This window comes from Staurois parvus, unplaced genomic scaffold (genome assembly GCF_062004578.1).
Source record: "Staurois parvus isolate SC_StPar_1 unplaced genomic scaffold, SC_StPar_1.0 ptg000049l, whole genome shotgun sequence".
Taxonomy (NCBI): domain Eukaryota; kingdom Metazoa; phylum Chordata; class Amphibia; order Anura; family Ranidae; genus Staurois; species Staurois parvus.
Genome location: NW_028317845.1, coordinates 496,023 through 513,649, shown reverse-complemented (window position 1 = coordinate 513,649; position 17,627 = coordinate 496,023). Strand labels below are relative to the sequence as shown.

Sequence of the window (17,627 nt, the reverse complement as noted above, 5' to 3'; positions counted from 1 at the left end):
AATTTTATATCAGGATTTATATAGCACCAACTGTTTGCTCAGCGCTTTAAAATATAACGGGAGACAATACAGTTCAATACAAGAGGGTTAGGAGGGTCCTGCTCCTTGGATGGGCACTGATGAGGTGGTACGGATAGGCAGCACTAATGGGCACTGATAGGCAGCATTGATGATCACTGATGAGGTGGCACTGATAGGCGGCACTGATGAGATGGCACTGATTAGGCGGCACTGATGGGTGGCACTGATGGGTACAGGTGGGTAGCACTGCTGGGCACAGGTGGGTGGCACTGCAGGGCACAGGTGGGCGGCACTGCAGGGCACAGGTGAGTGGCACTGCAGGGCAAAGGTGGGCGGCACTGATCATTAGTGCCGATCACTTCTCTGACAATTGCCGGTTAGCGGCAGTACTGTGACAGCGCGAGGAAAGCGCAGCCGATAACCGCCAACTGTATTTACCCGGTGATCTGCTGTGTCATTGGACACAGCTGATCACGTGGTAAAAGGCCGCTGTGGTTGGCTGTTTACCATATCACGTGATCAGCTGTGTCCTGCGGACACAGCGATCACCGGCGGCGCCATTGGGGGCGTGTTCTGGAATGACGTCCATGGACGTCGTTCCAGAACTAGACAACCACGTTGTAGCCATCTTTTGGCTATAGCGTGGTAGGGAAGTAGTTAAAGTGTTACTAAACCCACAACAGTAAAATCAGTCTGTATATGCAGTAAAACACGCTTGTTATACTCACTGTGGAACCTAAGGGGTTAATCCTCTGCATTGTGTAAAAACTCTGTTTGATCCTGTCTTCTCTGATCTCTCCTTCTTCCAGTGTCTCCCTCTTATCTCCTGATAAGAGATATAGTGTGGAGACACTCTGCATATGCTCAATTTAGTGTGTATTGCTAGAAAGTAGTGCATGTGATCAGCAAAGGGCCAATCCAGACAGAAGTCAGGGATTCCTAATGAACATACATGAAAACAAACTTCTGAAAGTATGGTAGCCTTGAATTTCGTATACACAACCCACTGTCCCTAATAATTTCTTACTAACAATTTGAACAGTAGACAAAACTACACCTCAGTTTCTCCTGCCTCTTTCTTTTGATTTGGCGGTTTTGCTACCGCAATTATTCACTGGGTTCTATATAAGATGATAAATGTAATAAGTGATTACAACCTTTTGTCTATACATGAATTTAGCCAATCCTGACATGGCTAATACCAATAAAGTTAATACCAAATGATAACAACTGTGCAAAAAATAAAGATCGAATTTATTTACACAGAAAAGAAGCTTGCTATTAATCAAATATAACAAAATATAATGTAGCCGATATAACATTAAAAGTAGTAATATTACAATGCAAATATTATTATTATTTATTTATTTCAGGTACTTATATAGCGCCGTCAATTTACGCAGCGCTTTTACATATATATTATGCATTCACATCAGTCCCTAACCCTCAAGGGGTGTACAATCTAAGGTCCCTAACTCACATTCATACATATACATACTAGGAACAATTTAGACAGGATCCAATTCACCTACCAGCATGTCTTTGGAGTGTGGAAGGAAACTGGAGTACCAGGAGGAAACCCATGCAGGCACAGGGAGAACATACAAACTCCAGGCAGGTGGTCCCGTGGTTGGGATTCGAACCAAGGACCCTAGTACTGCCAGGTGGAATTGCTAACCATTTAGCCACTGTGCTGCCCGAATGTTACCAATACAAAGAGATGACTACAGGAAAGAAAGATACAGAAAAGAAACATAGAATAATACGTTACACAGACATCCTGATGACTGGGCTTCCATAGAGGAAAGGACAAAGAGGTTGTGTGAGTCTCGTTTTGGTGTTATATACTCTTTGCAAAAGACCACCCCTAGACTCACCCACCCAAGTAAATTCACACCTTTCCACATATCTTAACCTCCAATGGGTGGGCTCAGAACACTGGTCAGTTTAGTTAAAGAAAAACAGGAATTTCCAGCTGCCTTCCCCCTCACCTCAACTGAGTTTTTTGAAGTGGCATCCCCCACAGAGATATTTGTACATGACAGCCAGACAATTCCAAGGCTGGCTTATACTTAGACCCCTATCAAAAGTGCACAATAATGTTCATGAAGGTAAAAATTATTATAGGCCCAAAACAGCCATTACACTTTCTACTCCACCACTCTCTTTTGTGTACCTACCCCTTAATTCCTTCAGCCCCTAAAAAAGCCCAGTGCCCACCTACCTGCCGCCCCCTCGTTTTTTCCACAGTTTCTTATCACACGGCCCTTCCATTTCCTCCTAATCTAACATTCTGGCTATACCTTCATACCTTTTTACCCCTTCTTGGCAATTCTGTCTCTCTCAAATGTTGACCTCTTCTAATATACTATACTTCTACCACTAGGAAAACTTAGCAGCTGCCAGGGCCACCCTGCTGCCTACAATGTACCCATGGCCAGGGTTGCACATAGGGCAGTTCAGCCGGCCCTGTAGGAACATTATTTATATTTTCCCTGGGCCCCATCAGTTTTCCTCAGAGGAGGCGAGGAGCAGAGCGGGATTTATTTATTTTTTATTTCTTTTGCAGGCAGCCAAAGCCGCGCTATGTTTTGCAATGCTGATCAGTTGCGACCGGCCACGGCTGCTCACAGACAGTTCATTGGCGGAGTGATTATCTTTTCCTCCACTGAGGATGGTGGAAGGTGAGGTGTAGCCCGGTGGCAGAAGATTCAATAGAGAGGTGGCTGAAGGCACAGGCAGCAATGGGAACAGTGTACAGGCAAACTCACAATTTCAGTTTTCTGAGGCACAGACAGAGATACAGCCATACGCTGTATACAGAGAGACATACAGCACTTTCTGTACTTTGTGATCATCATCATGATAATGATGATAATGATATAGATCACATAAGCGCAGTGAGATACTTCCTGTTCTTATTTGCACTTGTGTTTGAGGGACATTAAAATGTGTGGCTGAGCCACACTTTTACTGTCCCCCAACCATGCCCCATTATGCTGCAAGGACACTGCCACTGTTGTATGGCAGTAGTGGTGGGGTGTTGCGTAAAACTCCCCGTTACTGTACTGTGGTGACAGTGCCTTTGCAGCATAATGGGGAGTGCTTGGGTGTCCCTCAAACACAAGTGTAAATAAAAACTAATAAGAAGCATCTGAGTGTGTGTAAATCTGCCAGACTGTCAAGTGGAAATGATCCAATAGCCGTGCAGCTTGTAGATCACTTCCACACCCCCATGTGCCCTGCCATGCTTCCCAGGCTCCATGCTCTCATCAGCAGACCTGGGACATACATGGTGGGTGCCACCAGTAGAAGGGATGGAGATCAGTGCACACCTGTTTACTCATCTCCCCTTCCTGTTAATGACCTAGAAGCAACGTGTACATTGTCACTTCTGGGTCCTGGTGTCACTGTCCCCAGACAGGATTGGATGATGTTAGCTGGAGACAAAACCGTCTTCTGCAAACTTCAGCTAATCCATGAAGAAAAGGTATCCAGCCAATGAGGTGCCACGCAAGCTGTGCTGCACACAACATCATTTTCTCCCAGCTCCCCAGTCAGTCTCCACACTAACATTGGCAAGGATTAGCTCCGTGTGGAGTTTTATTTTAAAGTTGGGGATTTATTGGGTGTGGGGGGGGGTACAAGTAGCTGGTCTTGCCCAGGGTGCAAAATAGTCTAGCACTGGCCCTGTTCTTAGTATGTTAATGTCTGTATGATGTTACCACCATTTTCTTCTTAAATTGTCTCCTTGTGTTTGGCATAACAAACTCTGAAAACTCTAAAATTTAATAAAACAATTGTAAAAGAAGACCTAGGTGCAGACCTTTCAACCTAGTTTCATTTTTCAAAAACATGACTAGCTGTGATACGCAACACATGTGAAATGGTTAAAAGCCATTAATTTATGGCTATGTAAATGAGGCAAGGAACAGGAATTAGACTGCTAGCACTGAGGGTAAAGTCCAGCACTAAATGAGACAGTGAACAGTGAAATATAACTCCCTTTCCTGGGAATCTTGGCTGGGAAGCACACATAAGGTAAAGGAAATCTTTATATAATATAGAAAAGTGGATTTTATGTAGCGATAAAGAAACATCTCATTTCAAGGGAATGTAGTGTGCTACATTTAGTAATTGCTCATCTTCAACTTAGGGCACAACAACATAGATTTCCAAGAGTGTTACACTGTACGGTATGCAATTCTAAATACACTGGCTTAGCAAAATGGGCAGCATTGTTTATTTTATGTGACCAGATTTGTAGTTAGAGTGGTTTTGCTTGCTAAATGAATTTTTTCCTTCTTAACAACATGAAAAAGTGTATCTTGATAATGATGCTTGCATTCTGTATTTTATAATAGAATTTTAATGTGTAAATAGTGCTAAAAAACAGGAACTTTTTCAGGGTAAATCTTTCACGCTAGAGATTAGGGAGAGTCCGCATCTGTAGAACAGAAGTCAATATCTCTACCTAAATGATACGTGCAATAAAAAGAAACAGATAAATATTTATTCTGTATCAACATTCTAACATGGTTTGAACAGTAAATTAACCCAGGCTTTTAGGCCCAGTTCACACTGCTGCGACTTGGGATCTGACTTGTGAGACCCCAAATCACATGACGTGAAATCCCATGGTTGTCAATGAGAGCTGTGTTAATTAGCACTACTGAAGACTTTCTGACTTTAGAAAAGGTTCCTGTACTACTTCAAGGCGACTTCTGTCCGACTTGTGCCTATAGACTTTCATGGAAGTCGCCTCCAAGTATCGTCATCTATATTGATGTGATTTGGATCCAACATTACTGGAAGATTACCCAGGCATTCCCTGAAAGTCACTTCTAAGTCGCATAAAGTCAAATCAAACAGCATTTTTACACAATGCAGAGGATTAACCCCTTAGGTTCCACAGTGAGTATATCAAGCATGCTTTACTGCATATACAGACTTACTTTACTGTTGTGGGTTTAGTAATACTTCAAGTGTTGGCAGTTTCCTGGTAAGCTAAGATGATCAATGACAACTAGCCATAGGGCTGTTTGTTACCCAGTGAAAATATTAGCCAACTCTCATTTAGTTAATATTGTATTCATTTGTCTGTAAAACTGCAATTTACTTAGTGGTTCACTTTAAGAATAATTTTTCAGGATTTTCACAGGCAAATGTTCCTCTCTAGCACTGAATATCATTCAGTAAAAAAGCTTTGGTGTACATGAATAGATAACATCTTTACAGACGCAAAGGATGTAAGCAGCCCATACATGAATCATTTTTTTCATTCAACCAGCAGGTTGAACAAAAAAATAATGACTTGATTCCCCTTCCACATGTTTTTGGTGGACAGGGGAATCCTCCCACTGAGCTATTGTATTCTGACAGCTGGGAGACTTCCCCACCATCATAATACACTGATCAGTGCTGCTAGCTATAGCCTGCAGTGCTGATCAAGGAATCAAAAAACTTACAGGGTGGTTGTATAGAAGTTGATCGGTAGATCAACTTCTGTGCAACCTCCCTGCCCATACATGGATTGACATTCAGCCGGTCCCTGCTGAAATGGCCAAATTTTGATCCATGTTTGGCCACCTTTACAGCCATAGAGTCAACTTACTATCACCTTACTATCACACCTATATGAACTTGCTGGACATACCATTCCAAAACTATGGGCATTACCATGGAGTTACCTCCACTACTGTGTTTATAACAGCCACTACTCTTTTGATAAGACTTTCCACAGGATATTTAATGTGTCTGGAAAATGGTATGCACATTTAGCCAAAAGTACACTTTTGAGGTCAGGTACTGATCCTCGACAAAAAGACCTATCTCACAACTGGCATTCAAGTTTATTCCAAAGGTACTCAGTAGGGTTGAGGTTAGGGCTCTGTGGTGCAATTTCACTTTGCAAAGAATACCCAGTCTGCTGTGCTGGGGGAGAGGTTTATGGGAAGGCTGAAGGAGTATTTAAACTAGGATTGAGGGGGAAAGGTGAATTAGAATATAATGGGGCAGACCCTAATGGTGGGTGTAATGGGGGAAGATAGGGAGTGTTGTGGCAGGTGACAAGATAAATTTGTCAAGCAAAGTAGGTAAGTTGGAAGCTTTGGTACATGAAGAGAACTATGATTTAATTGGTATTGGTATTGCTGAATCTTGGCTTCATTCTTCCCATGATTGGGCTAATAACATTCCTGGCTATGCTCTCTTTCAGAGAGACAGGGGGTAAATGTAAAGGTGGCGGTGTCTGTCTCTTTGAGATCTGATCTTAAAGCATATGTGAAAAAGGAGCTTGTTGATGGAGAGTGTGATGGTGTTGAAGCATTATGGGTGGAACTGCCTATGGGTGTGTGTACGTCAAAGTTAATTATTGCAGTTTGGTATAGGTCAACCAGGGCTAATGAGGAGGTGGAGAATAAGCTTCTTGCACAGATATAAAGGGCTGCAAGGGTTGGAACAATGATGATAGAGGGAGAGATTAACTACTGTGAAATTGACTGTAGTGTTATTATTATTATTATTATTATTATTATACAGTATTTATAAAGCGCCAATAGTTCGCTCAGCGCTGTACATTACAGAGGGGGACAGAACATGTGACAGAACAATACCAATACAATGCAAAACATGAGGGGATTGAGGGCCCTGCTCTTTCGAGCTTACAATCTAGAAGGGATGGCACTGCTGGAACTGTTAAAGGGCAGAAATTTATAAATATATTACGAGCCCCAACTATAAATAATGCTCTGCTGGACCTTGTAACCTCAAACCATGCAGAGCTTATTGCTAATGTTCATATAAAAGAACATCTGGGTAACAGTGGCCATTACATGGTTTAATTTAATGGTAGCTGTAAGCAACAAACACATACTGGAAAGATAAAACATTTAACCTTCAGTGAGAAAATTTTCTGAGACTGAGGGCTGCTCTCCAAGACTTAGGGCTTGTTCACACTTGACTTCTTCCCAAACGCCCCTATAGCGTTTGACAGGCGTTAGACAGGCATTTTACAAGCGGTAAAAATGCTCCCCAAATGCCTTATGCGCGGTTTTGAGGTATTTTATAGGCGTTTTACCAGCGTTAAAACTGCACCACAAACACCTATAATGAACTTAATGGTATTAACGCACCGCAAATGCCCCACAAACACCTGCCAGGCGTATTATTCCTGATTCTACATGAGGCATCAATTTTGACAGGAGGCGACGCTAACACTTCAGTGTGAACAGCACTGTGTGCTGCCATGTGTATCATGTGTTAAAAACGCACCACAAATGCCTGCTTTCAACGCTAGTGTGAACTGAGCCTCAGACTGGGAGGGAATATTGTCATTGAAGAATATAAAGCAGAAGTGGGAATGCTTCAAAACTACTGTATGCAAACACAATGCAAAATATATTCCAATGGGCAATCAGTCTAAAAGTTACAATCTAAGTGGCTCATGACCAAAGTTAAAAGGCTACAAATAAGAAAATAGTATTTAAAAAATATAGAAAGAACACTATCATCATTTAAATGTTAATGTAATAAAATATGTAAAAAGAAAATCAAGGCTGCAAAAACTCACAAGGAACATCAGGTTGTAAAAGAGAGTAGGACAAATCCAAAAAATTCTTCAAATATTTTAATAGTAAAAAGGTCAGGTTTGAGAATGTTGGTCCCTTACAAAATAATTTTCAGTTGGTGACTGGGGACAAATAGCAGGCAAATTTATTAAATACCATCTTCAGCTATGTGCATACAAAAGTGTCATGGGGGAGCTCACTTCCATAATGGGAATGGTATTGACATAGCCTAAAATGAACCACTATGGCTCCAAAATTGATATAGTCTAGAAATATGTATACAGATTGAAGGCGTCCTAAAAGATTTGAGCTTTGTTATTTCAGAACCATTGTTTCTAATTTTTAGCAACTCCTCAATGACTGGCATAGTACCACTGGATTGTCATAAGGCCAATGAAGTGCCTATATTTAAAAAGGGATTAAAGTCTTTACTAAGTAACTACAGACAGGTTAGTGTAACTTCCATAATTGGGAAGATATTTAATAAAAGATTACATAGATCAGTTTTTGCTAGACAAAAATATTGTAATCATTAGTCAGCATGGATTCACAAGTGAGAAGATGTCAGAAGTAACCAAAAACGTTGACAAAAGAGTGGCTGTGGGTATTGTATACTTGGATTTTGCCAAACCATTTCGCACAGTTCCCTACACACAGCTAATGTGTAAGTTAAAATCTACAGGATTTGAAAATTCATTGTGTAAATGAAAAGCCCTTATTCAAAGGGAAGTAATTAATGATTCATACTCAGAATGGTCTAAGATTATTAGTGGTGTACCCCAAGGTTCAGTGTTGGGACCCCTACCCTTGTTTATATATATATATATATATATATATGTATATAATATAGTGTTTGAGGTTAAAAGTACCATTTCATTTTTGCATATGACACCAAGCTATACAGTGGAATCGTCCTTACAGGATGTTTCCAACTTACATGCCAACCCCAGTGCATTGTTTATTGGGCAACTATGTGGCAAATGAGGTTTATTGTTGATAAATGTAAAATGATGCACTTGGGGGCTAAAAACATGCATGCATCATACATACTAGGAGTAGTATAACTGGGGGAATCAATGGTGGAGAAAGATCTAAGGGGTTTTGGTAGATTATAGACTTAAAGTGTTACTAAACCCAGGACCCTGCATTCACTATATCTGGTCACCCACAGTACACAGAACATGGAAATGCAATTATTTTTGTAAATATAAACTGCTAAATACCTTTTCTCATCAGCAGTTAGAGCAGTTTTGTGACTTCAGCTGACACTGGTTAAAGCTTGTAGGAGGAGTTTTCTTTCTGCTCTAGGAGGATGCAGAACCCCTGACCTCTGTGTGGATAGTGCTGATTGGCCTCGTGCTGATCACATGCACTCTCCCAAGTAAAAAAAAACCTCTAGCAATGCACACTAAACTGAGCATGTGCAGAAAGGCCATGGGTTCAGTCTGTCTTATCAGTGTGGATATTTGAACAAGAGAAGGGGCAGAGAAGTCAGGATCAAACAGCCTTTTTACACAGTGAAGAGGATTAACCCCTTAGGTTCCACAGTGCGTATAACAAGCATGCTTTACTGCATTTACAGACAGATTTTACTGTTGTGGGTTTACTAACACTTTAATAATAGTATACATTGCCAAGCTGCACTTTCTAAAGCTAGCAAAATTCTTTCTTGTGCTAAAAGAGATATGAACTCCAGAGAGAGAGAAAGACATCATTTTGCCCCTGTACAAATTATTGGCAATACCTCATCTAGAGTATGCAGCTCAGTTTTAGGTATCGGTATACAAAAAGGATATTGGGGAACTGGAGAAAGTGCAAAGAATGGCAACCTAACTGATAAGGGGTATGGAGGAGCTCAGATATGAGGAAACATTAGCTGAACCAAATTAATTCTCTCTTGAGAGGAGACATTTAAGGGGGATATGATGTATGTATATGTATAAATACATAAGTGGTCCACATAGTGAACCTGGTGTAGCGTCATTCACTTTATAGTGAAAGTAAAGTCCACTTTAGAAGTTGCGCCTACAGGTAAGCCTATAATAAGGCTTACCTGTAGGTACAGTGAACATCTCCTAAACTTGCACTGTTTAGGAGAAATTCACATAACATGCACCTAGTGACGTCACCAGTGCATGCGTTCTGAAGACGGCATATCGTGCCGGGCCTTCAGATCTTTGTGCTGTAGCCAAGGGCTCCTGCGACAGCCCTGGCTATTCATACAGCTGAAGCCCACGGACCTGGAAGGAAGACAGATGAAGATGGCAATGCCAGGGAGCCGTGACAGCGCTGCGCTGGAGGGCTCCATGTAACGGTAAGTCTGTCATAATATACTAGTATGCGGTACATTATAACCTAAACCTGCAGGGGCCATTGTTTTTTGTTTTTTTTCTTGCGGTTTACTACCACTTTAAGGTCACCATAAAGGACAAGGACATCTGGAGGAAAAGAGATTTAGCCAAATCCCTCCAAATATGGAAAGGCTTCTTCACAGTAAGGCCTTGTTCACACCATATGTGCAGAAACACTGATGAAAACTGACGCGCAGGTTTCACTTGCAGAGACATCAGTTTTTATGCACGCTTCAGTGAGTTGTGTAAACAGGGAACAATTAATTTTGCTGTGCCCTTGCGGAACGCATGCAGAAAAACTGACGTCTCTGCACTATGGTGTGAACAAGCCCTATGGACTGTGAAAATGTGGAATAGACTCACTCATAAGCTGGTTCTGGCCAGCACAGTAGATTGCTTTAAAAAGGACCTGGATTCTTTCCTCAATGCACAAAATGTAAGTGGATACTTATATTTATAGGTATTAGCTCCAGGGGTAGTTGATCCAGGGAATATGCGATTCCTTCTTGGGGAATCATGAATTTGTCCCCCCCACTGGAGCAAATTGGATCATGCTTTGTTCTTTTTTTGCCTTTCTTGTGAGTCAAGTGCATTTTTTTCCTATTGGTTAAAACATATGTATTTGTGTCTTTTTTTCAACCAGACTACCTATATAACTGCTGTATGTATGTAACTATGTACATAAAAAAAAATAAAAAAACTAATGCAGCCACCCCATCTAAGAATTGGTAAGCTGTAATATAATACACTTTTGTTTTTAGGTTTAATACCACTTTAAAGGCTTGTTTACATGTGGTTGAGCTGCAGTTTTACCACCCCCCAATGGCTCCTCCCTAACCCCTTGTATACAAAGGTGCCTTTGTAAACATCACGGTAGACAAGTGGTTAAACCAAGCTCACAAGTTTGATACTGGTTTTAAGAACCGTTGAAGGGCTCTCTGATCTAAATCTGCTAGTACATCTAACACCCCCCCTCCCTCCAGATTGACAATGCTGCTGTCCAAAGCTACTCCTGTGCTCCTTCAACTAGAGAGTAAGCTAATATAGGAGGTGTATTATTGGCCAGATCACCAGGTGAAAACAGCAGGTAAAAAGCTTAAAAAAGAAAGAAAACTAATGCAGCCATCACACTTATTGATTGCAAAATATTAAATGTTTGTTTTTTTGGCTTAATACCATGTTAACTGAACAAGCTGGAGATAAAAGCTGATGGTTGTCAAGTACAGCTGCTTCAGATTCTGTCTTCTCCTGTGTTTATAACCCCCCCCCCCCTTTATATATAATATTGTATATTCTCTATTTTATAAAAATAAAAAAAACATGTTATCAATTGCTCACCTATATCTGTGTAGCTCATGTATTTATCATTTTATTTCCAGAAAATAAAACGCATACAAAATACTGAAAAGCAATGGTTATTCTTCAAAAGGTATGATTATTCTTTATTTTCTTTTCATGAAAAAAATGTGGCCTTTTGAAACTAATTTAGCTTTTAAATTACTCATGCTTGGTATATAGTTATGTTACAGTTGTGTTTTCTGAGTTACTGATCTAGAACAAGCATGCAGATAAGTTGTTGGAAATTCTTTTATTGTTTTTTTCACAAAGATATATAAAACACTACAATACAGGTAACAGCAACCAGGGTTGGATGTAACCTGTCTAATGTGGGGGTGCAGTAAACAATGTCAGTGGGGCAGAGGATGGAAGGTCAGCTGACCTTCCATCCTCTGCCCCAGTTTGTAGGGGAGAGTTCAAGGGTCAGTAGTAAGCGAGGCAGAGTTCTGGGGTCAGTAGTAAGCATGGCAGAGTTCAAGGGCCAATAGTAAGCAAGGCAGAGTTCAGGGGTCAGGTGTAAGTGACGCAGAGTTCAGGGGCCAGCAGTAGATGACACAGAGCACTGATTTTCCTAAAAGTGGGAGGAGCTTGTTGTACATGTAAAACATAATGTATAGAATGCAAGGAGTGACATACAAAACAACATATAGAGAACACCATCAGGATGAGCCCACCTGTTCACATCCGATTCACCCCTTACATCAAGAATCACCGTTAGTAATCATCCTCCCCCAAGGTCCCAAGAGTTGCCCCCACACAACCGCAGGGTTCCCAGAGTAATCCCCCTTACATCAGGGTTCCCAGAGTGATTCCCCTTACATCAGGGTCCCCAGAGTCACCCCCTAACATCAGGATCCCTGGGGTTCATTAGCCTTGCCTCAGGGTCCCCAGTGCCACCCTAAAATGAGGGTCCCTAGAGTCACCCCACTTACATCAGAGTCCCTAGAGTCACTCCCTTAAAGGAGAGCCCCCAGAGTTTCCCTAGTTACATCAGGTCCCCAGAGTCGCCCTTTACATCAGGGTCCCCCTCCTCCTTACATTAGGGTCCTAAGAGACCCTCTTGACTTATAGGCAGCAGGAATGAAAGATAAAATGAAAATGAAATAATCTAAAGCTGGCCATAGACAGATCAAAATATGGCAGGTTCAGCCAGAAATAGCCGAAATTTCAATCCATGTATGGGAAGACTGGTTGTACTAATGTTAATTTATTGATCGACTTTATCATAACCAGTTTGTCTGTTTTTTTTTTTTGTAAGATTACTGCCGGCAGCTGTAGCTGCGGGCAGTGATTAATGTATTCTGATGGCTGAGAAAACTCCCACTGTCAAAAAACAATATCTCAGTGGGAGGGATTCCCCCATTAACACAGACTGTGTTAATGAGGGAATCCAGCAATTTTCTTTCCTTCAACCCGGTGTTGAAGGAAAAAAAATTGCATAATGTATGGCTTGCCTAAGAGTAGCCAAACAATTAATTGCACAGACGTAAAGGGTTAAATCAAAGTAAACTTTCTCGCCTGATAACAGAACCTTCAGTGTACACAGCCTTATTTACTGCCCAGCTGATTGTGTACTTCCACCTCCACTCTATACTGACAGGTCAGGCAAGCATGCATGGACGATCAGTGCACATAGTTACATAGTTAGTCTGGCTGAAGAAAGACAAAAGTCCATCCAGTTCAACCATTTAAAAAAAAGTTATAAGCCTATACCCACAGTTGATCCAGAGGAAGGCAAAAAAAAACAGCAAAGCATGATCCAATTTGCTCCTGCATGGAAAAAAATTCCTTCCTGATCCCCCCCGAGAGGCAATCGGATATTCCCTGGATTAACTTTACCTATAAATGTTAGTATCCAGTCAGGGGCGGACTGACAACTCATGGGGCCCCCGGGTAATAGGGGATCATGTGGCCCCTGTGTCCTTGCCCACACTCAAAGCACACCCAAAAAGCCTATTAAAAAAAGGTGCCAGGGGCATTTCATGGGGCCCCCTACTGACCCCGGGCCCTCAGGCAGTGCCCGAGTACTCTATTGGTCAGTCCACCCCTGTATCCAGTTATATTCTGTGTATCTAGGAAAGAATCCAGGACAGCAATTCACTGAGCTGGCCAGAACCAACTCTTGAAGGACTCTATTCCACATTTTCACAGCTCTCACTGTGAAGAAACCTTTCCATGTTTGGAGATTAAATTTCTTTTCCTCCAGACGTAAGGAGTGCCCCCTTGTCCTCTGTGATGACCTCAGGGTGAATAGCTCTACACCGAGTTCCATACATTCCAGCTTAGTTTTTGTTACTGCTGGGCTGACTGTTAGTGTACAGTGATCGTTCAGTATAGAGTGGAGGTGGAAATACACTATAAATACATTTCCTTTAATTCCACAATGCATTCTGTGCCTTCTTTTAAAAGATGAGAGCTGCTGGAGCTTTCAATGAGACCCTGCCTATATGCAGTGCACCTTCCTTGTCACGTTCCTGGTAGTAGTTAGCGGCTGGGCACAGTATCCTGGGATGGAGGCAGGAGAGAAGGCTGTTTACTTCGGTGTGGCACAACTGAAATCTGGGGGGGCACAAGCCACCCAGCACCCCCTAGATCCGGCTATGACAGCAACATACATTGTTGTGCAACAGCGCTAGTGGCCAGCATAGCCCAGGTAAAAACAAAGGAAAATTTCAAGAAAAGACAGCATATCCACATAGGGGCATACAACATTTTTCAGTGCCAGTCTGCATATTATAACCTTGGTATCAAGAAAGAAATACAGACATACAGTTGTGTTCAAAATAATAGCAGTCAGACATCACTAACCTGATCAATCACTGTTTTTGGTAGAAATTATATTTCTACATGGCAAATAATTTACTAGCAGATGTAGTAGACTAATAGAAATCCAACAGACCCAACAGTAATGACATGCATGCTGCTGATTCTGTGTAATTGAATCACTAATTGAAAGGGGCATGTTCAAAATAATAGCAGTGTGGAGTTCTATTAGTGAGGTCATTCATTCTTTGAAAAACAGGTGGCAATTATTGCCCTTATTTAAGGAACGAAGGCAGCAAATGTTGTACATGCTGGTTACAGTGCATTTCTCTCTGAAATTCTGAGGAAAATGGGTCGTTCCAGACATTGTTCAGAAGAACAGCGTACTTTGATTAATAAGTTGATTGGAGAGGGGAAAACATATAAAGAAGTGCAGAAAATGATAGGCTGCTCAGCTAAAATGATCGTAAATGCTTTAAAATGGCAACCAAAACCTGGAAGACGTGCAAGAAAGCGAAAAACTACCATTCGAATGGATAGAAGAATAGCCAAAATGGCAAGGACTCAGCGAACAATCAGCTCCAGGAAGATCAAAGAAGGTCTAAAGTTACCTGTTAGTACTGTTACAATTAGAAGACGCCTATGTGAAGCCAAGCTATCTGCAAGAAGCCCCCGCAAATTCCCATTGTTGAAAAAAAGACGTGCTGAAGAGGTTACAATTTGTCAAAGAGCACATTGACTGGCCTAAAGAGAAATGACGCAACATTTTATGGACTGATGAAAGTAAGATTGTTCTATTTGGGTCTAGTGGCTGGAGACAGTTTGTCAGATGACCCCCAAACACTGAATTCAAGCCACAGTATACTGTGAAGACAGTGAAGCATGGTTGCGCAAGCATCATGATATGGGGATGTTTCTCATACTACGGTGTTGGGCCTATTTATCGCATACCAGGGATCGTGGATCAGTTTGAATACATCAGAATACTTGAAGAGGTCATGCTGCCTTATGCTGAAGAGGAAATGCCCTTGAAATGGGTGTTCCAACAAGACAACGACCCCAAACACACCAGTAAACGTGCAACATCTTGGTTCCAGACCAACAAGATTGACGTTATGGAGTGGCCAACCCAATCCCCGGATCTTAATCCAATAGAAAACTTGTGGGGTGACATCAAAAATGCAGTTTCTGGGGCAAAACCAAGAAATAGAGAAGAACTGTGGAATGTAGTCCAATCATCCTGGGCTGGAATACCTGTTCACAGGTGCCAGAAGTTGGTTGACTCCATGCAACACAGATGTACAGCAGTTCTCGGAAACAGTGCTTATACAACTAAATATTAATTGATTCAAAGGAAAGCAAAATCTTCAAACATTTTTCAGTTTATATAGTGAATGTTTGAGTTTGTAAAGAAGAATACAAACACTGCTATTTTTTTTGAACAGTCTAATATTCACTTTTCTTCATTTTTTTTTAGAGGAACAACACAAATTTGATATATTTTTCTTCATGTTTTGATTTGGAATAGAATGTGTAGTGTTCCCAATGCATTTGTGTGTATGGAATCAAAAGCTATTGTAAGGTATTTCGATCGATCGGGCAATCAAAGTAACCAACACACACGTATTTCCCCACAGCTATTAGAAGGATTTTGAGCTTTATTCACTTTTTTCAACACACTGCTATTATTTTGAATACAACTGTAGCTTCCACTGGGTGTACTAAAACACTGGCCCACATAGTATTATAGGAGAGACGTGTAAATGTAGCACAATGTACAGTATAGACAGGGAGCCCATCCACCTACTCAAAGATGTTTAACTATCAATGCAAATACAGTAGACATATTGTTCACCCGGCCGCCCTGTACTCTACATAGCCAGCACACCTCTACTGGCATGTGTAGCTTTATAAATGGGTAAGGCTTTCCAGGGCATGATAGGCAGTAGATTTCTTTCCATGAGAGTATAATAAAGTTCCTGGCATAGTAAAACAATAGGGTGAGGAGAGTAGGGATCACTTTTGTGGGGGCCAGGGGGTCTGTTAATCCCAGTAAACAAATCTCCACAGAAGGATAAACACTTATTGTCCTTACTGACTGTACACTTTGCATGACATTCAACCAAAAGTGTTGGATAGCCGTCAAATCCCCAAAAATATGAATGAAGTCAGCATCAGGGGAGCTACATCGCCAACAAGCAGAGGATTGTGTGTGAAAATTTTGGCCAGTCTAACTGGTGTTAGGTAGATTCTGTGTAAGAATTTACACTCACCAGCCACTTTATTAAGTGCACCTGTTCACTTGTTAGCACAAATTGCTAATCAGCCAATCACATGGCAGCAACTCAATGCATTTAGGTATGTAGGCTTGGTGAAGATGACTTGCTGAAGTTCAAACCGAGCGTCAGAATGGGGAAGAAAAGGTAAACAACATTAAAGCATGAATCCATCCTGCCTTGTATCAATGGTTCAGACTGGTGGTGGTGGTGTAATGGTGTGGGGGATATTTTCTTGACACTAACAAGGTGTCCCTAATAAAGTGGCCGGTGAGTGTATATTGAATGAGGTGGTCTTTTGCAGACATAAGTCTGGTAAGGGAAGAGCCGCATACATTGTCCCAATCGTCCCCATCTAAAGTTAACCAACCAAGCATTTTGACAGGGCATGAGAAGCTTGGCAGTGTCAATACACTATTGTTTATATATGGTGGATAGTGCTTTAATCAAGGGGTCACGCAATACCAAGCATGCAGATATGTTATTCTGTCTTCAGTTTAGAACTGTTTGTTCTGGGTCAGTGACTTAGAAAGCACTGCACCTAGAGATAACCAAGTAACAAGCATTTTCAGAAAGAGGTCAGCAGGGGTGTTCTTTATGTTTCTGTTAGTACAGGTTTCATTTGACTACATCAGCCCTGGCATTTTTCACTGCCTTCCTTACCAGGCCATTTTTCTGTTTTCAGCTCTGTGATACTTTGACAATTACACAGTCATGCAACACTATTTAACAACCCTTTTGCTTTATGTTTTTTTTACTAGATAAAGGGAAAAAAACTTTGATAAGTAGACACCCTAAGGTGATCTGATTTTTTTTCCACAATTTTTTGGAAATGAGAAAACATGTCGGTATTTAGGTGGATTAAAACGTTTTGCTTAATACAGCTGCACTAGATGCATTAAATGGACAGGTCATACACAGATGGATCAGGAGGTGAAGAGTTCATACAAAGATCAAACACAATGATAGGGTCAATGCACAGATGTGCAGGTGAGATTAGAGATAGGGTGGGGCTGACATATACTGTAGAAAGTTGAATGACAGAAGGGAGTATTTTATTGCTGTTATGTACTGTACTGTATTGCACTGGTGCTGGCTGGTGGCCAGGAAATATTGTTGCTCTCACACACCTTTTGGTGACAGCTGGCCAGTATGTGACATATGGCTGCTACCTGCAGGCAGTGTTTACATTCTGTGACGCTGTGATTGGTCACAGTTATCACAAGGCACAGAGCCTCTCCCATTGGCTCTGCATCTTACCTGTGATCTGCTGTATCACATCACAGCATCAGCACAGGATTGTGTGCATG

General features: G+C 41.4%; 1 protein-coding gene across 1 annotated transcript in view; it reads left to right on the top strand.

The window, feature by feature from the left end:
• The first annotated feature begins 4,006 nt into the window (after positions 1 to 4,006).
• The window catches only part of MYO7B (myosin VIIB), a 211,668-nt gene continuing 198,047 nt past the window's right edge, over positions 4,007 to 17,627 (top strand). The window contains exons 1-2 of the mRNA XM_089665566.1: positions 4,007 to 4,062; positions 11,320 to 11,369. Coding sequence (XP_089521692.1) covers positions 11,352 to 11,369 — 18 coding nt within the window. The 5' untranslated portion in view covers positions 4,007 to 4,062; positions 11,320 to 11,351. The remainder of the gene's footprint in view (positions 4,063 to 11,319; positions 11,370 to 17,627) is intronic.